General features: G+C 42.4%; 1 protein-coding gene across 2 annotated transcripts in view; it reads right to left on the minus strand.

Annotated features, from left to right (window-relative positions):
* Window positions 1-882: 882 nt before the first annotated feature.
* APBB1IP (amyloid beta precursor protein binding family B member 1 interacting protein) overlaps window positions 883-25,123 on the minus strand; it is a 51,433-nt gene continuing 27,192 nt past the window's right edge. For both annotated transcript variants that reach the window (XM_083467463.1, XM_083467464.1), the window contains exons 5-14: window positions 24,221-24,298; window positions 21,153-21,312; window positions 19,833-19,954; window positions 16,014-16,088; window positions 15,001-15,144; window positions 11,881-11,991; window positions 6,840-6,938; window positions 5,670-5,787; window positions 4,667-4,758; window positions 883-2,431 (exon numbers count right to left, since the gene is read on the minus strand). In XM_083467463.1, the coding sequence (XP_083323589.1) occupies window positions 1,874-2,431; window positions 4,667-4,758; window positions 5,670-5,787; window positions 6,840-6,938; window positions 11,881-11,991; window positions 15,001-15,144; window positions 16,014-16,088; window positions 19,833-19,954; window positions 21,153-21,312; window positions 24,221-24,298 (1,557 nt within the window). In that variant the 3' untranslated portion in view covers window positions 883-1,873. The remainder of the gene's footprint in view (window positions 2,432-4,666; window positions 4,759-5,669; window positions 5,788-6,839; window positions 6,939-11,880; window positions 11,992-15,000; window positions 15,145-16,013; window positions 16,089-19,832; window positions 19,955-21,152; window positions 21,313-24,220; window positions 24,299-25,123) is intronic.

Consider the following 25,123-nt stretch of genomic DNA (forward strand, 5'->3'; position numbering starts at 1 on the left):
TACCAAATCTGTACTACAGTTCTCAGCTCAAAAAAATAGTACGAAACTGTGTAAAAAAATGTGTATTACTGGGTAAAAAGCATACAAACATGCCAATTTTCATGCAGTTTAAATCAATAGATTGATACAGAAACAAGGTGGAACATAATTCTGAATCATTTCATGCAGAACTGACAGACAGGAAGCAGGCAAATCCATCCATTCTTATCTGGAATTATTGGAAGCAGAGTTAAGCACTTGCTCCTCTTCCCTCCTGCTTGCCATTTTAATTTCCTCGTAACCAACTCTCTTGCTGTGCCACAATCATAGGAATTGTTTGTGACTGTCCGCGATTCAGCTTTGTACAAGAGGCACCCCAAATTCTGTAGTCTCCAAGGCAGCAGAGTCTGCCTCTTGAGGGTCCCATAAATAACCTTGGCACATGATAAATGGATCTAGAAACCAGGATTCTAATTTTGTTAGTACAACAAAATCTCAGCCCATCTGAGAAACACAGAGTTAAGTTGACAAAGCATAGGGCAGTATGGGCAAATAGTTGAACTGCAGCAAGCACCACTTTTCTCATTTCAAGAACAGCTTTTGATCTAAGTACCATTTATAGCCAAGGTTCTTCCTAGTGTCTCTGCAACTGCATTGAAATATTTGGTTTGCAAGCTAGTTCTGCTGGTAAGCCATTTGAGGATTGGCCGCTGACAACTCTCCAAGGGTAGGATTTAGCCTCCATGCTGTCCGTTTCTGTTTCCCAATTTTAGGCGTAACTGTTGTGCTCCTGAACTGAATGTTTAGAGAAGGAAAGCACTTGCCATTCCAAAGAATGTTTTGCGTATGCGTGCGCTACATGCGTCAAAACAAACTCTGTTGCTTGTTCATTAACTTTGACACTTTTATGAGGCATTGAAGAGGATTTTATTCAGGAGCTGGCAGTCTGTCAAAATGAACACTTGTAAGATTAAGGTGAATCATAAATGATGAAAGAGGCGTAAGAACTCATAAATGCCTTAACGTATTCCGATCATCATAAAGTCTTTAGGAGACAAATATTTTTAGGCATCACTTAAAAGACAATTGCTAACTTGGTTGCTGTGGGAAGAAGAACTGAAACTTGCGTATCTTTGGCCTTGTGTTATATTGGATAAATAACCAGAGACATAGCCTGCAGATACGACAGCTGAAAGCAGCATTTTGGTTGGGATTTCTCACTTCAAAACAATTGAGGAAACAGGTGTGGCACATTATAGTCAGGACAACCTGTGAATAATAAAGCCTCAAGTGGAAGTGTTCACTGTTATCCAAATGGTTGGTTCTCGCTGTATCTAATAGTACTAGCTCTTTAAAAAGTATGGGGTTGGTGGGTGGAATTGTTGAGACAGCTGTCACTGCAACTGTTGTAGTACTGTTTTCAGTCTCCTTATTTTTGCAAATCAGGTCATGCCTGCCCATACATTTGCCATACATTTACAGGGTAAGAACAGATTGTGCAATCTACATGAACACATGCCCAGGGAAAATCCAATTAAATAGCCTATTAAACCTTCAATTGATTAATATTAGTCAGCCTTTAATTTGCTATAAGGTTCTTTCATCTTTTTTGCTAGATCCAAATCTCCTTGGGAATCTGCCTCTCCCTTGGGACACTTCCCATGCTTCTAGTTGTGTTCTTCAGCCTCAAACCAGGAACATGGGAAGCCACCATTTCGGAACAAGTTGCAGGGGCGGGTAGGGGGGAAATGCATTGCTTCGGGATATGTTGGGATGCCTTTCTCTAGCACATATTCCTTTGGACCACCAGGAAGAGCTGTAGACAATTTACCTGGGCCACCCTCTCCCTGATCCAACTAAAACCGCACACTAATCTTCATTTAAACTGCTTGTTTCATGATGTCTCACCCCTCTTCTTTTGCAGTGCTTTCATTAAATCGGACATTAAGTCTCCTCCTTGTTCAGCTGCATCTCCCCTTGGAGGAAGCCCACTTTGCCTAGGCCCTCCTGCCTGCCCAGTACTTTGTTCCTGTCTTTTAGGAGGAGGTGGAGGTTTCTTTCTGATAGGCGGAGGCATCGTGGGGGCAGAGACTGCAGGAGGTGGCGGCGGCAGTTCTGGAGTGCCAGCGCCCACAGCAAAGGCAGGTGGTGGGGCTGGAATGAAATCAGGAGGATCTTCATAGTATTCAGGTGGCGGTGGCGGCAAGTCCTCCAATGCAGTGGGAAGCAGTATTGATTCAGGGGGTGGTGGAAATTCGTCTGGATCTGATGTGGCAATTGTGTTTCTTCTCTCCATATTTTGGGGCAGGTTCAACGAACCAGTAAAAGCAGAAGATCGTCTTTGAGGAGGGGGTGGTGGGTGTAGCCCACCAGGTTTACGGAGGTGTTTCGGTTGTGGCATGGGAGATGGTGGCGCTCGCCTGGGGTCAGTGGTGCCGTCTGGTTTCGTAACCTTTTAAAACAAAGGAAGCAATTTTCTAAATGAGAGGTGAATAGTAAAAGAAAGACCGTAGGTCCAGCATGAATTATGTCTTCCTTGGTTTCAAGGCAGCAGGGAGAATATATAACACTGGGATTTCCATTTGTGTCCATTTAGCAGTAAAAATAGATGCGTTCCAATACTACAAGGATTGGTTTTTGCAAAACCAGACAATCTGAAAGACTCTCTCCTGTCTATGGACATTTAAGTTTACTTACAATCTCAGTGCCTCAAATTATATTACCATTTCCTGATACCCATTTGATGTAGGGAGAGTCAGCGTAGGTACTATCTGTTGTGAATTTGAAGCTACAAGGAGTCTAAACAGAAGGACAACCTCCTGGCAGCCTGATAGAAAATCCAGTCTTTCCTCAAGCGTTCCAGGACTAGGAATCAGTTGCCAATTTTCATTTCAATGGTATAAACATTTGAAGTGGAACAGAAGCTAAGCAGATTGGCAGCTGAGTCTTACCTGAACATTTACAGTGTCCACAACAGGGGAGCAGCGGCTGTGTGACACAGACAAGCCTGCCTTTCAACATTTTGCCACGAATCATCACCACCACCTACAGCTTCTGCTGCCTGAGGCAGCTGGGCCACTCTGCCAAATGGTAGGGCTGGCCCTGCATTGACCTGGCATTGCACACAGCTATATTTCCTTGGCTTGCAAACACAGTGCAGTGCTCACATAGTGTGAATGCAGCTACTTTAGCCCTTACAACTGATATATTGCTTGGCTGAATTAAGCTCAGTGCTTACTGCATTCTCTTTAGCCTTTGGGAAATAGGTGCACTAAAAAGGCCTGTACACAGAGTAGTTAATACCTACTGTATCTCCTCCAGTCTGCACTTATATAGTCTGCTGGAGGCTGGTGACTGGAGCTTAACCTTGAATGCATTTTGCTAAGAACTGGGAGCAAGCTGGCTACTATACATTTTCCTGCCCTTTTGTACCAATCACAGCCACTTTCCCTCCACATTCTCTTATAATGAAAGATGACTGGAATGTCTTAACCTCTAGCCGCACAATGTACACAAACTGAACAGAAAGATAACATGTTTGATCTTTTCCAAAGCATTTGTCACACAAGTTAAATGAAAGTGTCGTCTAGGCTAGCAGTTCGTTAGGTAAATGTTTGCCCTGGCAGAATATTAGGCGAGCTTGCCTTCACCATGTGGCTGCTAGACTATGTTCTTAAGATGAATAGAATCCCATTGGCAGTGTAAGGAATGTGCTCTCCTTTCATTTGCAGGTGGCAGCTGGTAGCTGTTAAGAGTTATGTCTGCATGGTAACCTTTAACTGAGTTCTAAGCACTTCCTGCTTCTAGTCATCTATAGAACGGTTTCTAGGTAGATAAAAAAAACCCTCAAGTCTCTCTTACATTGAGCATATGCACACAAAATGGATAAGTGGAATGAATTGTTTCGGTTCAGTAAGTAACCAAGGCAGGCTATTTAAGGAACAAACCTATTTAAAGGGTAAAGGGACTCCTGACCGTTAAGTCCAGTCGCGAATGACTCTGGGATTGCGGCGCTCATCTCGCTTTACTGGCCTAGGGAGCCGGCGTTTTGTCCGCAGACAGCTTCCGGGTCATGTGGCCAGCATGATGAAGCCGCTTCTGGTGAACCAGAGCAGCGCACGGAAACAGGAGCTCACACCATTGCGGGGATTTGAACCGCCGACCTTCTGATCAGCAAGCCCTTGGCTCTGTGGTTTAGACCACAGCGCCACCAAAGGTGCCCCAAAGTTTATATTTTGCACATCTCCAGTTCCTAATTCATTTACAGATACTTTGGCACAAGTGCTACAAGCCAAATGGAGAGCAAGGGTTCCTAAACTGGGCTCTCTGGACCACCAGTCCTCCATGAGCTTCATTTAGGTGGTCTAAAGTAGATGTGGTTGAAGATGGGACATTACATTTCCATAGCACTAAATATTCATATTGATTTTTAATAGTATTCCTATTGCTTTTTATTTCCTACAAGCCATTTTATTTATTTATTTATTTGTTTGATTTCAAGATTGACAAAAGAAGTACAGTACCTTTCGTGCATCACAAGGGCTGTGGGTGGCTGCAGCCAATGTGTGTAGACTTCTAGTCAAGCTGCAAGAATGCATGGACCTTGCATGGACCTCTAGGCTTCCTGCCTACAGATATATTTATGTTAATGCTGATTTTATGATGATACGTTCAATTTAATTTGTACCTTTGGCATCTCAGCAGGTTTCTCAAGTTCTGAAGAATTTGCAGCAGCGAGGGTCGTGCTTTGGGGGACCTGTCCATTAGCATGAGTACTACCTAGGATACACAGTTAAAAAGAAAGAATCAACAGGCTTGCAAAACCAAATTCGAGTGATTAAAGACAAAAATCATTATTATTTTGATTCACGATTGAAATAATACACTAAGCTCCATAGGATACTAAAGCACCCTGTGAATAGTTCTGTATGTTGTTGATGCTTCTCTAAGGAGCTGCAGACATGCCCTACTCCTGACAAACAAAGTAAGGGAACAAAGCCAAGAAGAAATCTCTGCGGCTTGAACTGTACTGTTCTGCAGAGGATTATGTGAACTTTTTCAGTTGGCCAGGAGTGTCATATCTTACTCTCCAGTTTAGGATATGCAGCAGCTTCTCTCTCTCTTTCCCGCCCCCCCAAATAGTTCTTGAACTTCTAGTTTCCCTTTTTAGAAAACGTTGAACTGGCAAAACAAGAATATGTTTCAATGAGAATTCTTCAACCTTGGGAGCCCAGCTGTTGTTGAACTCTTCAACACTTATCATCTCCAGCCAGCTTAGCCAATGGTCAGGGATCCTGGGAGTTTTAGTGCAACAACTTCTGAAGACCCAAAGTTGAAGAGGCCAAGTTAAGCTATAACTAAAATACAATCCAGAAGAACTTTGGGAACTATAGTACACCTGTGTCCAAATGTTAAGAACATGGGAAGCTGCCTTATACCGAGTCAGACCTACTGCTCCATCTAGCTCAGAATTGTCTACACTAAAGGCTCATCTACTTTTTCGCTTCTCCAGTGATTCCAAGGCATGAGCCCAAGAAGTTTTTCTCTTGTCCTACCCTTTCCCCCAGGAAAACTCGCTGCTTACCTCTGAATCAGACCAAATGCCAATCTGCAGAAAACCCAACATGCAGGATGCTCTTCCATAACATATACGCGCACACACAATTTAACATTTACCATATATCATATACCTTTTGAAGATGATATTGCAGCAGTGGAAGATTGAACATTCCCTAACTTGGTCAGTCGAGAAGCTAAGCCAGCCTTCTGCACTGCGCGAGTGTAGTTATCATACAACGTCTTTCCATACTGAGAAAATAAGCACATATATACTGAAAATTACCACCAATACCCCCTTCAAAGGAATAAAAGCACACTTTCCTGCTTCCTGATGTTTTGACTAATACAACCAATCCTCCACAGAGATACTCTCCAGTGACTGGTACTAGATCTGCCTACAGCATCTAGTATAAATGTCAGCACTATAAAACTACAGGTGCAAGGATTTGTTTAAACACATCAGAGCAGTAGGATGTCTAGAACCCAATACATTTGTAAAGTCATTTCCATTTGTTGGGTTCAGAGATCACCTACAGCCCATTCTATTAAGTACTGTATTTGGCAAGAGGCAATTTAAACCTTGAATCCCTAGGTTTACAATGGCTTAAATTCACACGCTGAATGAACTCACTTGTGGACCTAGCCCATCCTATTTTATTCTGCTTATGTAAGAATTCCAACCACGCTCTTCTGATGCTTCATTCAGGGTGGTTTACAACACTGATCGGAGGAGGCTGGTGCATTAGGCCAACCAGGACTTACCCCTACCACACAAAATGTCTTGCTATTACACTTCTGCACCTTACCAGAAATGTGGTGAAACGGGGGTGGTAACATCTGGCATGATCATACAGAAGACTGGCTTGCTGGGTGGTTGCACATCATGGTGCGTTAGCAAACTATTACCTGAATTCACCCATTGGCAGTACAGTCCATGCATGAGCTGATGCATGCTGCAAATTGGAAAAGCAACCTTCACCAGATAGGTATCCTGATCCACAGGTATAAACTATGTGTGAGCACATTACAATCTTTGTCTTGTTTTCCTTACTGCAGTTAGAACAGCTTATTCATAATTTTTCAGATGGCTGATGAGACTTCTCTGGCTCCCACAACCTAATTACATTTGCATCTGTATTATCTCACATTTACACAAATGTCTATCCATTGCGTGCCTGTATTTTACTTGGAAAGGAACAAGAGTTATTTTTGTTCGTTGTGAAAATCAACAAATTATACAACTTTTTTTTGTGTGTGTGTGTGTGTTTTAAAAAAACGACTGCACATCTTGCACTACATACCTTTGCAATTCTTATGCCAGTTACCCACTGATGTAGAGACTGCCGGTCATCACAGCACAAATATCTGATATACTGAGACTCCTTCTGTATCTGGGGATGCTAATAATAATAATCATAATAATAAATTTTATCATTAAAATAGATTGAAATTAAAATAAGTGGAAAGAAAGGGTGGTCAAAATGCTTAATAACAAAATGCTGCTTATTATAAACTCATTTGTAAGGAGATATTTGTTGGGTGGAAGCTTAGCTTGAAACGGCCTACTTTCAACATGACTTCCAGCCAAGTAAATGTGAGGCGTGTCACAGTTCTAAGCTTTGCATTCAGTGTGTAAATTGAGGTCTCCATTGAGGGTTGTCATCTGGCAGTTGTATAAGCTAGAAGATTAACATATCTGCAGTTTCCAAGAAGCAAGCAATTTTTTGGGGATGCTCCACATCCCCTAATTTAGGATTTCTGCGTCTCTGTTTAGGATCTGGTGTCAGCTTGCATACATATTTTTCCTGGTCCCAGTATTTTTTCTGCATATGTTAAAAAACAACAACAAATCCATCCCTGCCCCTCACCGCCTCCTTACTATGTGTGTTAATTTTTGAGGTTGTCATGCATTAACTTCAAAGTACAGTATTTTTCACCCTGTAGGACGCACTTTCCCCCCTCCAAATATGAAGGGGAAATGTGTGTGCATCCTATGGGGCAAATGCAGGCTTTCGCTGAAGCTTGGAGAGCGAGAGGGGTCGGTGCGCACCAACCCCTCTCGCTCTCCAGGCTTCAGGAGAGCCCCAGCGCCAGCCCCACAAGGTTGGGGGACAGTGGGGAGGCGGAACGCCGCCATCCCGCTGTCTCCCGATGTGGTTTGGAGGCTGACGGCGGGGAGACGCGTGCCTCTCCCCGCCGCCAGCCCCGCAAGCTCCGGGGCCAGCGGGGAGGCGCAGCGCGTCTTCCTGCTGGCCCCGGACTTGGTCTGAAGGCGGGCGGCGGGAAGAAGAGCACTTCACCCTGCTGCCGGCCCGCAAGCTCTGGGGACAGCAGGGAGGCGCAGCGCGTCTTCCCGCTGTCCCCGGACCTGGTCTGAAGGCGGGTGGCGGGGAGAAGAGCGCTTCTCCCCGCTGCCGGTCCCGCAAGCGCCTGGGGGAAAAATAATTCCCCCCCTTTATTTCCCCCCCAAAAAACTTGGTGCGTCCTATGGGGCGAAAAATACGGTATAACCTTGTTAGTGCTTAATTCAAAATCTGCTTAGTGCTTAATGGAAAATGCTTAATGGAAAAGCTGCATAAAATGTAGACTATAAAAAGACATCTGATCATGAAGTCCAATGTGTTCTGAGTTCCGTATTTCATTCATTTACTGTTTAGCTAATTTATGTGCCACCCTTTAACAAAAAATATCCTGGGGTGAGTTTCATGACAAACTTGTTCCACCTAATCACTAGTACATGGCAGCAAAGGTAAACACACAAAACCTTGACCCAATTTGGCCCATGACACCTACTCCTTTTATAGCATATGGCAAATGTTTACTGAATGCATAAATTGTTCAGACTGTGGCAGGAATCCACCCAATACTCAGGTGAAAATGTGGTGTGATCTTTTAGAATAATCAAGTGAAACTTTATTACATAGCATGACAAAAGTCTGTAATTTTATCAGGACACTGTTGTAACAATTGTTTTTTCAAAATGTATCTTCTGCACCATGAAAAATGTAGGGCAACTAAAATGTTCGCATGCTAAGTAGAATGTTCAGCTCAATGCTGATGAGTACTTCCATTCTAGAAATGATTCTTCAGTCTTCTGTTGGGTCAGAGAACTTGGAATTTTGATGCGTTGTAAGTATCAGTTAAATCCAGCAGATGGCATCAGATACTTTTCAATTTTTAAAGATCTCTTTTAAACAAAACAAACATTACCGTGACCCTAACCTTTGCCGGTCTTCCTTAATATTCCAGATAATATACTTCATTATTTTTAAGAGGCTCCATAAGGAAGCAATGCAGATTTTCTGAAGTATTTTTAAATTCAAATATCTTCACTTGAAACTCCCCTCATGAAGCAGCTTTTCTTTTTAAAGAAATAAAAAGGCTGGCAGGGTTTTTGACACCCTTGCTGACGTGTAATATTTAGTTATACCCTCCAGTTCCTTCCTCTTGTCTTCTCTCTGAAGCATTCTTATTAGTTATTAGTTGCCAATTACAACATGAGGCAGGGCTCCCCTGTCTTAAGGTCTGCAACTCAGTGGCTACATGGCTTAGCGTGAAAGCTTGAGTGTGTGAGAATTCCTGCCCCCTTACATTCTCCAGTTGCTTTGACCTAAGCCATAGTTTGGCTTAGCATGTCCTCCAAACCTGGGCTTACGGTTTGTCTCCTTCAGACAAACCACGAGCAGTAAACCTAAGAACAGGCTTCCTCAACCTTGGCCTTCCAGATGTTTTGAGACTACAATTCCCATCATCCCTGACCACTGGTCCTGCTAGCTAGGGTTCCTGGGAGTTGTAGGCCAAAAACATCTGGAGGGCTGAGGTTGAGGAAGCCTGCCCCAAAACAAAACCTTGGTTATAGATCATGGTTTGTTTGATGCAAGACAAACCATGAGACCCAAGTTTAGGTGACATGCTCAGCTAAACCACGGCATCTCTCTCAGAAGCTCTGAAGCAGTACCACCAAGATGTGGCTGGGATCTCCTCTTTGAGAAACTGCATATGTGTCTCAAGTGTATTCACTCTTAGCCATATGTACGAACTGGATTATTGTATGGAAGGGAGCGCTTTAGGAGAAGTAGCTATTTCCATTATAGCCTTTAAACTTTTACATTTCAAAGCAGAAGCCTGCAAACTCTTTGGTGCCTGATAGAAGCATTCTTATTTAGACAAACGTGCCCAGATGCTTAGAACGTTGGGGTAATTTTAATCTGTTTCGTTATTTTAGCTTTTGCATGTTTAAAGTCTGGTTGTGGGGGGGGGGCATTGATTTTGCTGTTTTATCTTTTGTAAATTGCTTTGAGGTGGTGGTGGTGTTTTTCACAATCAAGTTGTGTATGCTTTTTTGTGAAACAATAAATACAAACTACTGTCCTGGTCATAAGCACATGGTGGGCATGACCTCCCATTAACTTGGAACAGTTCTCATTGAATGTTGGAACAGCTCTCATTGTTTGAATGTGTGATTATATTATCACCAGTCAAATACCTCAGTTTGTTTCTTTGCATCACATCAACCAGTTTGCAAGGGGAAGCAGGCTGGGATGCAACAAGACAAACTCTGGATTTCAGCTTTATGCAGTTTTTGAGTTTATTACACTACGAAATATATGTACCAGATACATGGACTAGCCCTAGAAGGCCAACATTAAAGAACATGGCAACACAATTCTCAAAAGCACCATCTGAAAGATGTCTCTAAAGGTTATTACCAAAGCCCAGCTGGATAGGCTGCAATGGCAGGTACTAAGGCGTGGAAATAGGGTATGATGGTGCTATTGTGCCAGCTTGTTCCCAGGGCACCAATTCTTTCACCCTAGATTAATTCCACATTATGCACCATTACTCTCAGGTTACTCATGCAAAACCTGCGCCAATAAAGCATAATTAAATTCTCCTGGTATCAGACACAACAGACTGACTAAACGAGCCAATTTACATTTAGATTACCTTGCTACTGTCAACTGAATATATATTTTATTAAAAAAAAACCTTGGGGTTAAGATTTTATGCTAGTGACTCTTTGAATTTCCAAAAGTAATGCCATAGTGCTCATAACTTGAACTCAAAAGCAAATGCTCCTGACAAGGCGCTACCATACCCTAAGTTTTAGCAGGCTTTTCGGTGAAACATGGGGATGCAAACACCTAGTTGTTTGTTGGCAAAAAAGACAGACTACAAACGTACTTGGAAGTTCCATTAAAATAAATAGGACTTAGTTCATTGCAAAATCAGTGCAAATTGGGATTTATCATTCAAATATTTCAACAGTTCTGGAGTCTGCCAGGCTTTACAGCCAGACTAGACATGATGCAGGATATTCAGTTCAAAAGATCCTCTGCATTTTAAAAAAAGTGTTAATAGCATCTGGGAGCCTGGGAAACTGAAGAAACTTGGTGTGTAATGTGAAGTGTATCATAAGGAAAACTTTTATACTTCAATAATTTAAAACAGGATCATGGAGCTTGGGGAGGGACTTAGCATTCCCACCATGCCATTTTTCCAATCGACATTCATCTAAAACTCCATTTCACACTGTCATACCTAATTTGTGTTGCAATCCTGGAAGCCAAGACCCAGGTCTGGGGCAAGTACTGTTGGATTAGAAAACCCCAGCAGAGATTTAAAATCACAAAACATGAAGCAAAGAAAAGAAAAGCATGGAAATATAAGTTGTAAAAACTTAAAAATGTGCTCTTCTGTTCGAGTCCCCAAATGTCCCCTTTTAAAAGCTTTTCCCAAGCTAATCCACACCCCACAGCACAGAGATAGACCACACCTTTGGTAAGTCATAAAATGGTTTACCTACAAAAATCTTCAAAGGTCAGATTCATGTGCTTTCCCATGCAGCAGTCAGAAAAGATGCACAGGCAGCCATAATATGATTTAATTACAAAAGGTAAAAGCTTCTAAACTATTGGTAAAGAAAAAAACCACTAGTTTCAGACTCCGAACTGGTCGGAAACAAAAGAGGCTGGTTAAAGCCATGCAGAGCTCCTTACATATTGAGTCACATGGAAAAGAGGAATATTATAAAGGCTTGGTGACCTTTTCCTCTCAAGGTAGGAAGTGGCATAGGCTTAGTCCTGACAGGACAGCTTACTCTATGGTTTAAGGCCTTCATTGATTAGATTCAAACAGGCTAGAGTTATATGAGGTTGAAACCCTGCTATTTCCCTCTCTTACCTTTGCCCTCTAAAGATTGTTTATATCCAGAAACTCTAGAAATCTCACTTCCATTTCTAGGCTCTAACTAGAAGAGTTTTACAGAACAACAGGATTGCACTACAAATATGACACATGCTTACAACAGCCACTCCAGAATGCATGATCTTTTGTACCTACCTTTAAGACAAAACAGTGGTCTGTAGGGGCCTTATACTTTGCTTTGTACTGAACACCATAATAAACATTTACGTTCTCAAACTGTATGAAGCAAGCCAAATCCCGAGATGTCTACAAAATTAAAGCCAAACACACCATAAATTATTATAAGTAAAGGTAAAAGGTAAAAATTATATGAAATTACATTATCACACTAAACACGGTCGTCAGGTTAGTCTGATCCTGTTTCTTAATGCAAAGACTTTTAAGCATAACAACAGAGAGAATATCAGACTTGAGGCTTTTCCTGAGCTTTCAAGTTAAAAATGAGTAGCTGCACTAAGATCTACATCAGAAGCTGGTTTGTGTACTGATTTTCTGTGTAGCCTTTTTATTTCCTAATTCGGTACCATGAACTTTCCTAAATAGATTTTTTATCCACGTATTCTAACACAATCTGACTTTAGTTTCCTTTGCAGAAGGGTACGCAAGTTACTGTGATCCCCTGGAACCAATGTATCCTTAGATGTTTCTATAATGGCTGTGTAAACACAACACCTTTAAAACACATTCAAAGCACATTCTTCTGCTCAAATACTTAAGGGCACAGTCTGCATTGAGGCAACACCGGTTGTTGAAATTTTGCGCCCCTAATAATTTTGCACCAAGGGTAACCGCCCCTGTGGCCTCCACAATGCTAAAACACTGGGTGGATCATCACTTTTAGGGGTAAAATGCAATGCCCACATGTGCAAGAAAACCACATATATAATTCATGCTCACTGGAAAATGCCAGCATGGGTTCAAGCATCTTTATAAAATAATTATTTTTTCTCCAGTCACGTTCAAGGTTTATTTGTATACAAGTGCAAAGTTGATCTGTGATTCTGCTCCAGGCTGCATCAAAAGGGCAAATCTCCCTCTCGCCTCTAGTAGCCTTTTGTCTAGTGCTGTGAAATAGCCCTTGCTTGTTCTCAGCGGGTTGCCATGGCAACGAAGTTTTTCTTACTAGTGCAGTAGCGCACCCAATTTCCGAGCTAAGGAACTGTGAGTAAACGACATAACACAGGCATTCATGTGATGCTTCTCAGAATTCTTCCTGACTTCCTGGCTATGCTTTAAGCCAACTGATGACAAACTAGATGCGGCGTTAAATAGGTGTTTGCATTTAACATGCACATTTATAAAGACTGCAAATGGAAGCTCTGCTGGGGGGCGGGTCTGAATAGCCATGGCGACTGCAGCAAGAGTCCCTCCTCTGAAGTTCTTTGCAATTTTCTCAGCTCCGCAGCAAGGAAGCAAGGGTTAAACTCACCCTCCACACCTGATGCTATCCTGATAACTATCACAACCACACCTGTGCCTTCTATTTGTGTTTTAATACTGTTAACCCCCCCCCCCATCATGCACTCCAAATGGCTTCCTCCCAAACCAGCTTTTCCTGGACTGAGGATGGAGGAAAGGTGTGTTAGGAGTTCAGTTATGCCTAGCTGCAGGTAACCCGTCATTAGGACTCAAGAGAAAAGCATGCTTGTAGACCTTAAGGACACAAAGCTAGGAAGGGCAGGGCAAGTTGTCAGTGGGGGTGGGATTTCAGTGCCATGCACTGTTCATGACATCTTCCATAACTGAATTAAGCGGAGCCCTGTAAAAGGTGCAAATAGTGAATTCACATCTTTACAGGTCCCAGACTGTAAAATGCTCTGTGATGTTTTAAGTGAAGAATATATGCACACATGTTACTGGCAGAACAGAGATATGTCCCTCCAGCAGTGGATTGCTGTTCACTTTCCTTATGTATTTCTGGATGGCAATTCAAGGTGAATTTTCTGACGTGATACTGCCAGGCTGTGCCCATTCACTTCAACAAAATGTGTGTGAAAAGAACGGAAATGCCATAGTACAATACTGGATTGCACCCTCAGACTTGGATCCACGCAGCAGTGGATCCACCACAGGCCTTCTGCTCAAGTGAGGACCTCTCCCCACCCCCTCACCAATTTAAGCTGATTTCCACCCTTCCTCCAGCTATAGTCCCCTTTACTATCCCTTATGCATTTGTGGGAGGGGGCACATGGGTGGCAACCATAGGAAGCTCAAGCTTGTTAGTAATATACCAAAACCATAAATTCAGAGAATCCCTTTGCCTCGGGGGGGGGGGGACACACCAAAACCAAAGGAGAGAGAAAAGGGATTCATTGTCTCCCCTCAAAAGCTACATCCTAGGGACGCGGGTGGCGCTGTGGGTTAAACCACAGAGCCTAGGACTTGCCGATCAGAATGTCGGTGGTTCGAATCCCCGCAATGGGGTGAGCTCCCATTGCTCGGTCCCAGCTCCTGCCCACCTAGCAGTTCGAAAGAACGTCAAAGTGCAAGTAGATAAATAGGTACCACTCCGGCGGGAAGGTAAACGGCGTTTCTGTGCACTGCTCTGGTTCACCAGAAGTGGCTTAGTCATGCTGGCCACATGAGCTGTACGCCGGCTCCCTCGGCCAATAAAGCGAGATGAGCGCCGCAACCCAGGGTTGGTCACGACTGGACTGAACCCTTTATTATCCAGACAAAGAACAATATTTGGTAGAAAAAAATGCATGGCAGATATGCTAAAGGACGGAAGGAAGGAAAGAAGGGAAAGAAAGAAAGAAAGAAAGAAAGAAAGAAAGAAAGAAAGAAAGAGGCTATCAAAGCCAAATTTGATACTTTCTCTAACTTTCTCTTTAGCCTGCCTTGAACAATGGCAAGACTCTTCTGCTTGCCTTGTGCCAAAAGAAAACCCTGAGTGTTTGCAAACTGTTGAGATACGTTTCCATAGGGAACTAGACGAAAAGTAATGGCACCTTTTTACTTTGAATGGGCAACTGCAGATTTGGCCTTTTTGGTTTCCTTTCATGTCTGGGTTTTACAGAAACGAAATGTTTTTTTAATCTAACTGGAAAAACAAACATGGAGGGAGTGGGGGTGGGGGTAGCCCCAAAGGAGCTCAGCAACTCTATTCTAATATTTGCACAAGTGCTGCAGCCCAAAGAAGGACCCCTCTCAGGTGCACCAGATGCTGCCCTTAGAATGTCACCTCAGGATTTCTTTACTTTCACCTTCATGATTTGCTTTATTGCCTGAAAGGATTTCTTTGACTTGCCTGACCTTGGTCTTTCCTTTGGGTACGTAATAAATTCCAGAAGCTCGCAGGAGAAAATAACGTCTCTTCCAGGACTTCTTCCCGTCTTCTTTTAAATAAAGGGCCCCTTCAACTTCTGGTACAATGACAGATGTGCCACAGAAGCTTTCCTGTGGAGTGAAAATGGGGTTAGACAAAACAGAAGCGGAACGCAGGAAACGTCAGAGCCAGCTAGCTCAGTTCTGCCTGCACGGGCTGGTAGCCACTTTCCGGGGCTTCCAGACTGGAGTCCTTTGTAGCCCTACCTAAAGAGGCCAGGGGCTGAACCTAGTTATACATGCAAAACATGTGCCCTATCACCGAGCTATGGCCCTTTGTAGGTCGCAAAGGCTATTGAGATTATGTACACCAATGATTTGCGCACTCAAAAAAGCACTACACATAGGGGAACAGCACAACAGATGGGGATCTTTCAGAGCCTTTCCAGGGACTGAACTTCAGATGTTTCTGTAGGCAAAGCAAGTGTTCTGCCACTAAGCTACTGCCTGCCCACAAGCAGTCATGTTAGCTAGAGCAGCACACTGACCACAGGTTAGCAGGTTAACTATACAAAAATGATATCTACTAAGGCAGCCTTTCTCAAACTCCCACCATCCCTAACTACCAGGACCAGTGGTCAGGGATGATGGGAGTTGTAGTCCAAAAACATTTGGGGGCCCAAGTTTTAGAAAGGATGTCCTAATCCTTTGTTGTTGTTGTTCTTACCACCTTAAACAATCTGGTGTCATCAGCAAACTTGGCTTACCTCACTGCTTACCTTTAACTCTAAATCATTTGTGATTACAGTTACAAAGTCAATACTGATTCTTTGGGGACCTCACATCTCACACCCCTCCATTGTGAGAATTGTGCATTTAATCCTATTGTGCTAGAGCTTCCTGTTTTTGCTAAAACACGTCTATTGCTTTTGGGGTCTTAGGAAGACATCCATCCATTTCATAGCTAAATGCAGTGTTGCTTATCCCAAACTTTTGCTTACCTCCAGTAAAGCCTCTTTGCTTTTTTCATTCATTTCCTTGCTTTCATTTTTCCCTTTATTGGTCAAGTAGAAATTCTAATTAAAAATGCAAAGAAGGGTGATGATGATAAGGCAATGTCCATAAACTGGGAAGGTCACTATACCTAAAACAACAGGTGCAAATAGCAGGTGCTATACCTGTGTCTAACCAACTGCATTTCATGTCAAAGTCCCAGTAGCTGCCATAGTCCATATAAAGTTTCCAATCAGACAGCCAATCAGAGCTCTCAGGAGCAGTAGGTACCGCTGTGTGCCTGTCCATTTGCCTAGCAAGCAAGCAGGTGGTAGCAGGGAGGAGCTGGAGGAGCAGCTGGTGACAAATATGATGAAAAAGTGAGGGCCTTGGACAAGTCAGATAGCCAATCAGAGCTCTCAGGAAGGTGCAAAAAACAGATATTTTATTGCTAAGTTTTTTTTTAAAAAAACACCTGCATTCTATTGCACATTTTCTATGCAAAATAATTTTCGGTGTGTGTCTCCTCATTCATTAGAGTGGACTACTTGTATCCTATGATCACTACTTTCATTATACAGACTATGATCAGTGAAGGCTGGTGAGGAATTTGGCAAAGAAGCGCAAGAGGTGAGTTAAACATGGAAACAAATTTATGTGACTTCACATGACCATTTTGAATATGAGTCTCCCAATGGAAAGAGAGGGGAAGGTATTTCTGTACATAAACAGTATATTCATGATACATACAAAAGGCATTTACACTTCAATCCTGTGCCGACTTTCCCAGGAGTAAATCCCATACAACTATGCTGCCAAAGCCCAACCCTAATCACATTTACTTGGGAAAGTCCTTGAAATTTTAATGGGACTTAACTTCCAGGAAAGTACCATATACACAGAACAATCATGCTCTTCTTGGACACTGAGACTTGCACAGGAAACCAAAATTTCAGCGCGGCTTGCACAGAAAACACATGCATTGCACCTAATGTCCCCTTCAAAGACGACCAAAGCTGTTTGCATTTGTTTATGTTTGAATATGCACGAACAAACCCAATTCTCATCTTGCTATTGTCACCATGGAACAAACTCAAAACAGCTGCTCACAACCTTTTTTTCTTTTTTTAAGAACTTCCTCTGGCTACAAGCAATTTATATTTGAGCATCTGGTATTTATTTAAAGGGGAAACAGACCACCCTGTATCTTTAACTCAGTGCTATAGACTACATTTTGGTACTGGTAAACAAGAAAGATAATTGACAGGAGTTTTTGACAACAGCATATGACCTTGCTTGTCAAACCCATATTAATACAGATGTGGTTTTTTCCTGTGTCTCATTTTTCAGCATTGCTATGCATTGTTGCTTATTTGATACTCTTCCATTGCTAAAAAGGGAAAATGCTCGCCATTCACCATCCTTCAATAAGCAGGCTGGGCCAAAGGACGAGGCTGCATGTTATACAGGTGGATAAATTGTCATGTGATCTCCTATAGACTACAGCACCACTGAAGATGACCACACGTGTCTGAAAGAAGTCTGTGGTTCCTTTCTGAAAATACTACGAGGAGAAATAGTCTCTGACAAGGCAGACACTATATGCTGCTTAGTTCTGCTGCAAATTATACAACATAAAAATGCTGGTGAGCATTATATTGCATATACACGCACGCATGCAAAGGAGAGGCTATAGATTCTTGTAAGCCACCTTGTTATGAGATATACTAATGGAGAGGGTATAAATATATTAAATAAATAAATTGGTGTGAAAAGGCAGGTTGCTTAACAATTTTGTTTAATCTCCTGGGATTGTAACACAAACCTAAGTATTAGAAGTATAGCTTAAAAACTAACGTTTAGTTTCTCTTTTCTACCAGCTTTCCCATTTAACAATTGGTAGTTGTTGCTTGGGAGCAAAAGGGTCTCCGTTTCTGTGATTCCCATGGACAACTGTTTTTCGTTATATGAAAATGTGATTGTCAAAACATTGTGCATCGTGTTCTTACTTTAACTAGAGAATTGCTAGTGGCCCTCAGAGTTTATGCCAAGATGTAACGTTTTGGCACCAACAGAAAATCTACTTATTCACCCAGGATTTTGGTTGAATCTTTGCCACGGCACTTTGTAAAAAGCTATTTAACTGTACATGTGCTCTTGCATGTTTTACTGATGGGAATATTTTGTTGCATTTTATCAGTATTGTACCCCACTTCATTTGACTAAACTGCGGGAGGCAGTGGAAGACAGGAGTGCTTGGCGTGCTCTGGTCCATGGGGTCACGGAGAGTCGGACACGACTAAATGACTAAACAACAAAAACACCCCACTTCAAAATGTTATTGTAAAAAGCAGCAACAAAATTTATAAATAAATAAAACAATACATTTGTAAACCAATGCTTTATAGTGTTACTGATTATTGGTTAATTATCGGTTGTAGTCAACTAGCCTTTGCTCAGAGTAGATAGACCCACTGAAATTAATGGGCCTAAGTTGGTCACAGACATTCAATGGGCTTACTCTGAGTAAAAGTTAATTGAATACAAGTTTATATGATTTTTTTTTTTTCATTTTTATTGGCGTTGTACCCAGGTTTGGGATTATTTTAGAATGAAAAGCAGGCAATGAATTTTTTTTTTTTTTTTAAGCGGAATTTGATGTCCTTCTGCTGTTATTTTCCATTACGTGTCATGGCAAGCATAAATAAGCTAGCCCATTTACTTATTCCAGGTCATCCTTCACCCACCAGTACACAGGAAGGTTGGGGCATAGTGATTGAGGCAGCTGTGTAGTAATTATCTGTATTTTCATTGTTGAGTGACTGCACCTGGCTCTTCCTTATTAACCACACAACGTCCAGCTAATTAACTGAAAGAGGGGTGGATTCCTTGGTCCATTGCTCTGCATGCAGGCTGTACACCAAATGAAACTTTATCAAACACACACAATTAAGACTATGTTATCATAAGCAGCACGGGCTTCCAAGGTCACTACGCATCCCCCCCAAAATGGGGGTTGGGTGGTTTGGTTTTCTTATGCTTTCCAGGAATTTGAGTTTGCATCCTCATACAAAACCCCATGGACACCCCAGTTCTAAAGTGAAGATGCATTAACTGGGATGCACTGATAGAAATAATTACAGCAGCAGCAGCAGCAGCAGCAGCAGCAGCAGCAGCAGCAGCAGCAGCAGCTGGTGTGAGATAAGTTTATTCTGCAATGCTGCTAAGCCAGGTCTGGGAAACACTCCGGTCTTCTCGAAGAGCAGTCCATTTGTCATAGCAGTCACTTTACAAAGTGAGTTAAATTTCACGTTATAAAGATATTTTGAGGATGTGGAGTTGTACGTACTAACGATGCTGCAGCTTCTGACACAAGCTTGTGACCATCCATTTTAATGAGTCACTGGAGTAAAATGGAGCTAAGCCTTTTAACACGATTTCCCTGGGAAACTAAAACTAATTATCCCATGAACAGAGTGACTCCCAGAGCCCATGGCAAGCTGAATGAGTGAAGTGGGGCTCACTAAATGGATAAATCAAGAAATCCACCGAAATCTCCCTTTCTTTGTTGGATGCTAAAATGCACTTTGGTGTTACTTCAGTTTTGACCTTCAGTGACTATTCCCAAGAATGACTATTTAGTGTTTAGTAACCAATATTGTGCTCTGATACATAAGAAGCACAACTCAAGATCCCTTTGATATACCAAGACTGGACGCACCTTCAATCTTTGTTACTTGGGCTGCAGAGCAAATAAAATATCTAGTCATTACTGTATGAACTAAAATCTTACTATACACCAGCTTGCCTAAGTTATGTTACTTTACCTGTGGGTTTTTAAACACAGCGTATTTTTCCTTTCTTTCCAAAAACAGAATCTTATTCTCAGTGTCACGGGTCCAATGTGATAAGACTTCAATCACATTTTCATGGTCTTCAAAAAATCTTTCTAGGGAAACCCAAACCAGAAATGTTAAGACAGACAAATATATTACACACATGCTCCGTCATCAGTGCACATTCCTATATTTAAATGTAGTAAAATGGTTCAAAGGGATGTGGGTGGTGCTGTGGTCTAAACCACTGAGCCTCTTGGGCTTGCCAATCAGAAGGTCAGCCGTTCAAATCCCTGTGACGGGGTGAGCTCCTGTTGCTCGGTCCCTGCTCCTGCCAACCTAGCAGTTCAAAAGCACACCAAGTCCAAGTAGATAAATAGGTACTGCTCTGGCGGGAAGGTAAACAGGGTTTCCATGCCCTCCTCTGGTTTCGGTGTTCTGTTGCGCCAGAAGCGGCTTAGTCATGCTGGCCACATGACCTGGAAAAACTGTCTGCGGACAAACGCTGGCTCCCTCAGCCTGTAAAGCAAGAAAGCACCGCAACCCTAGAGTCGTCTGCGACTGGACTTAACTTTCAGGGGTCCTTTACCTTTACTTTTTAAAAATGGTTCAAAGCAATTGCTTATCCATAATATTCAGACCCCAAGAGCCATGACAGACTAGACCATATGAAAACATCTTTGCCAAAACAGAAAAACTTCCCAGATTTTCTTTTCTTTCAGTTTGTAAAAATTTGCAAAGGAATTCCCTAGATTTCACTAGGTACTTTGATGTTTCAGACTTTTTCTTTTAACACTCCCCTGCATGTATATATTTATATATCCTTACATATAATAAACATGTAAGGCTGTCGTCATGCAGGAGTTTGCTACCTACGGGTAGGTGGTGCTGTGAACTACAGCGTTATGACAAACTGGGCTCTTAGAACTGCTTGGGCACGGCACCAGCATTGGAGGGTGATAAGCAGGCAACCAGAGATTGAGGTGGGCAGACCCAGATGGGCAAGCAGGCAGACGGGTGGCCCAGGTGAAGTGTAAGGAAAGTGGGGAAGTGGGGTGGCCTTGGCAGGGAGTAAAGGGAGGGGGCAAAGGGAGGCACTGCCCCTAGTATGTGACACACACCATTAGTAGAGAGAAGACACACCAAAACTAGGAGCTCAGATCTATCAGAGACAAACAAGAACCCACCAAAACGAAGAGATGGGCGCTGGACGGCAACGGCAAAATGTTGCCTGATGTGGCATCACCAAAACGCTTTCTAGTAAAGCTCAAAAAATATAGCGTAAGAAGATCCAAAATCTTTGCAACGTACCTATTTGTAGCTCTGGGTATATTTCATAAAGGCACCAGTCCACATTACAGTCGCAGTGGGTTTTCTCAAAGAGATTGTCCAATACATCACGTGCCTCTTGCCGTTCATCCACCATCAGGGATTTTGTACTGTTATCATTCATGTGCACCTTGACAACAAGCTGCAGAGAGAATAATAGATGAGGCAGTTAATTTCAATGTGGACCAAAAGGCTGCTGTGGTCAAGAATCTGCCTGGGCTGATCAGAGAGATCATTGCCAATTCAAATCCATCATGTATCACAAAATTGGACCTGGGGGTGGGATGGGGGGGGACATAATATGTCTTGGGAACACTACCAAGTCAACAGCTCTACTTCCCTGCCTCTTTCCAAGACAGAATTCATGTTTTGAGTAAAGAGTAACTGAAATGTCATGTAAATATACAGATTGTTTCTCTAAAACATTATTAAACATACAGTTTGCATGATAGCAGAGTTGCCAACATTTTTACCAGCGCTTGCTCCTACATCTTTAACAGCATCAGCTTCAGCAAAAATTAGGAGGTTTTAATGCATATCTCCCTCTCGTTAAAAGCTCCTCTTCATGGTGGTAGAAAATCAGGCTACTATTAAAGATACAGAAGCCGGCTGCACTAGTTTTTCCACATCAGCTGGCAACATTATATAGTATCCCTGAAATTATTATTATTTTCTCTCATTCTCTGTGTGGTTTATTTTTAGAACCTTCTCAGAGGAGGCCATAATATTGGGTGGGTTAATATAAAATGAAGGAACAACAAACCCATCAGATCAGACCTAATCTAGAATCCAGTTATAACTGACTGGAAATTCAACACCTAATCTCATTTTATATTGACTTCGGGGATAAAAACATCCTACCAGATCTTCTGGTTTCTGCTTGAGAGATTCGTTAATTGGTGACTGTTTCTGATGACCCACATGGCTGACTACACAGGTCTAGGATTGGCATAGACTGTGCAGAAGAAAGGGCTATGTCTAAGAGAATATAGTACCTGCCTTTCACCAGGACAGAATCTCACTTGTATATTAAAGCATTCTGTCGGAAGAAATAGGAAGCCATTGTTTAGGTATGCACCAATTTAGGGGTAACTGACCCTTCTGCATTAGAGACACTGAACTTTTAATGGTTTTGCAGACATAGGAATTTGGGCACCTCCAGCTTTTCAAAGCCCTCCAATACTCTGCCACAAAAAGCTGCATTTCCTGAAATTCCTCCAGCTGCACAACAATGAAAGGAGCAGGTGTTCTAATGTGGTCTAGTGGTTAGAGTGTTAGCAATAAAGGTCTAAATCCTCATTCCGCTATGAAGCAAACTGGGCTATCCTGGACTAGTTATTCTCTCGCTCTCAGCCAGACCTACCTTTTGACTTTATAATAGCTACAAAGGCTGTGCATTCCCCCCCCCCCCATGTTAAACAATTTTTTTCACATGTTAAGCAACTGGCACATGTTGTTCATGTTTGCGTTTACTACCATCAGCTACAATGGTTCTCAATTATTACTGGGTCTTGGTAAAACAGAGGTTCCTATCTACTACTTCATTATCAAAACGCTTGTTTCCACAAAGTGAAAAGAGAAGTGTTCACTGGAAGGAGACTTCAGACTTCCTAAATAATCACAGTCCTACTATCTGTCTGCATCTAAGAAAATAAAAAAGTCAGTTCCTTGCCAGGAAATGTTACTTTAGTTCTGCTAATTCTAATTATAAGATATCTGCACGAACAGCTCTGGCAGTGCAGTGTTGAATTTTGCTCAAACTATGAAAAGCAAGTAGCGTTGAGAAACCAAGCTGTATTCTTTCCAAATACCTCCACTTTAGTAACTTGTACTTTGGTACTTGTGCAGGATATTTGTTTGTTTTGAATACACTATCATAATTCTTTGAGAAGAAAAGGTAAAGGGTAGTGGAAATAATGCCAGAGCAATATTTGGGATTGCCCAGAAATATGGTGATAGAATTTTTACATTCTACTCCAGAGGGTTGGGGGAACCCCTATAACAGATTTCGGGAGAATTGCGCAAGTGGAAATCTATTTAGTGTAGCACCTTGGTGCTACTCTAAATAAAACCCAAAGGCTTAAGACTCTCAATTACTCTTCTATTTAGCAAAAGCGTGTGTCTGTGCGGTACTGCTAACCTTCCCATCCACCTGCAGCCCTCACAGCATGGAAACCACTCACAAGGCTCCTCCAAACTTAGGAGCAGATTTTTGGGGGTGGGTGGGTGGGTGCACAGGGAGTTTTTGGAGAAATCGTGGGGCAAGTAGTGGGCCAGAGCTCTGGAGCCTGATATTGTTGCTGCTTTCCTGGACCAGAGTGGAGCAGGGCAGCGCAGCAAGAAGGTGTGCAGGCATGCTGGCTGAGTCAATTTGCTGTCCTGTCCTGTCCGTGAGCCCATGCAGCCCCAACCTCACTGCCACCAAGTCCCATACCTGCCTCATCCACTTAAACAGCAGCAATGCGGATGTCCGGCTCCATGGCTCTACTCGGCTACAAATGCCATTACAGCTGCAGAAGGAGGTTGACCATTCAGATTTCATAAACAGACTTCTCTGTTGTGTTCACTAAAGAGGCTAGGATCTAAACCAAGGTGACATATTTTTACACGTCATGGAAAGGGCAGCTATTTTTGTTTCTTTAAAAAGTCAGTAGCAGTCCTTAGGGCTACAGTTCCCATTTTACATGATAACACTCCTGTTCTAATGGATTGTTATCAGACACATCTATTTGTTTTTTTAATTGTTTTGTGTATATTTTATTGCTACTGTCCTTTAACTGTTCTGGAATAAATATTTATGAAGGGTGGCATAAAAAAAACGCCTTCAGTAAATAGAAGTGGAATATCCACAGCTTGGTGGAAAACAGGTATGACCCGAGTCTGGTTTGTGATCTGGACATCTTGGCAAATCATCCAATCAACTGGCAAACAAAATGGAGGGGAAAGTACATGAAATAAGCCAATACTTGACTGTATAAAATGGTTGTTTAAAATCATAAGGTTTGATTGTCAATACTTTTGCAAAAATAAAATAAAATAGAGAATGCTACCTTTTTAACTTTGGCTTCCTTCAGTTTTTCTAATGCAAGCTTAATCTTGTCAGCTTTTGCTTGCGCTTCTTGTTCTTCCTGAAAGAAGAAAGATTGTAAAGCCCCTTTTAAAGACACCACACCCCTGTAAGAAGCATTCTATCCCCTTTCCATTTCATGAACATTTTCATTTCTTCTCCCTTTTAAATTTTAATTTTGGGTGCTTTCTGCTCCAGGATGGGTTTGCACAGCATCCCATTATGTCAAATACCACTGTTCTAGTTGGTTGGTTTCTTCTTGTTTTGCGGACCGCCATAATTTCCAACATTAAGGCCATCACACAGGAACATAAGAAGAGACCAGCATCCTGTTCTCACAGTGCCCAACCAGATGCCTGTGGGAAACCAGCAAACAGCATTTGACCTCAAGAGCACTCTGCCCTTCTGTGAATTCCAGCAACTGGTGTTCAGAAGCAGGGCATGACCTTTGATAGCTTTCTCCTCCATCAATCTGTGTAATCCTCTTTCCAGGTTGGTGACCACCACAATCCAGCCTGGATAGCTCAGTTGGTTAGAGCAGGGTGCCGATGACACCAAGGCTGCAGGTGCAATCCTTGTAAGGGACTGCTGCAGATTCCTCCATTGCAAGGGGTTGGACTAAATGGTCTGTGGGTTCCTTCCAACTCTACAATTGTATGAGTTCCTTAGTTAAACGATGTGCTGCGTAAATAAGTACTGTAGTTTTCCGTGTATAAGACGATGTTTTTTATTCTAAAAGAATGTTAAAATTTGGGGGTCATCTTATACATGAATAGTGCAAAGGGTGGACGGGCAATTGGTTGTAGCCGCGAGCCAGAGATCGTCAGCAGCGATTTGGCATGTGATTGGTGGCTGCGACAAGGGCTGCTGTTGATTGGCTTCTGCT

The sequence above is a fragment of the Podarcis liolepis genome, assembly GCF_965112155.1.
Source record: "Podarcis liolepis genome assembly, chromosome: 12".
Taxonomy (NCBI): domain Eukaryota; kingdom Metazoa; phylum Chordata; class Lepidosauria; order Squamata; family Lacertidae; genus Podarcis; species Podarcis liolepis.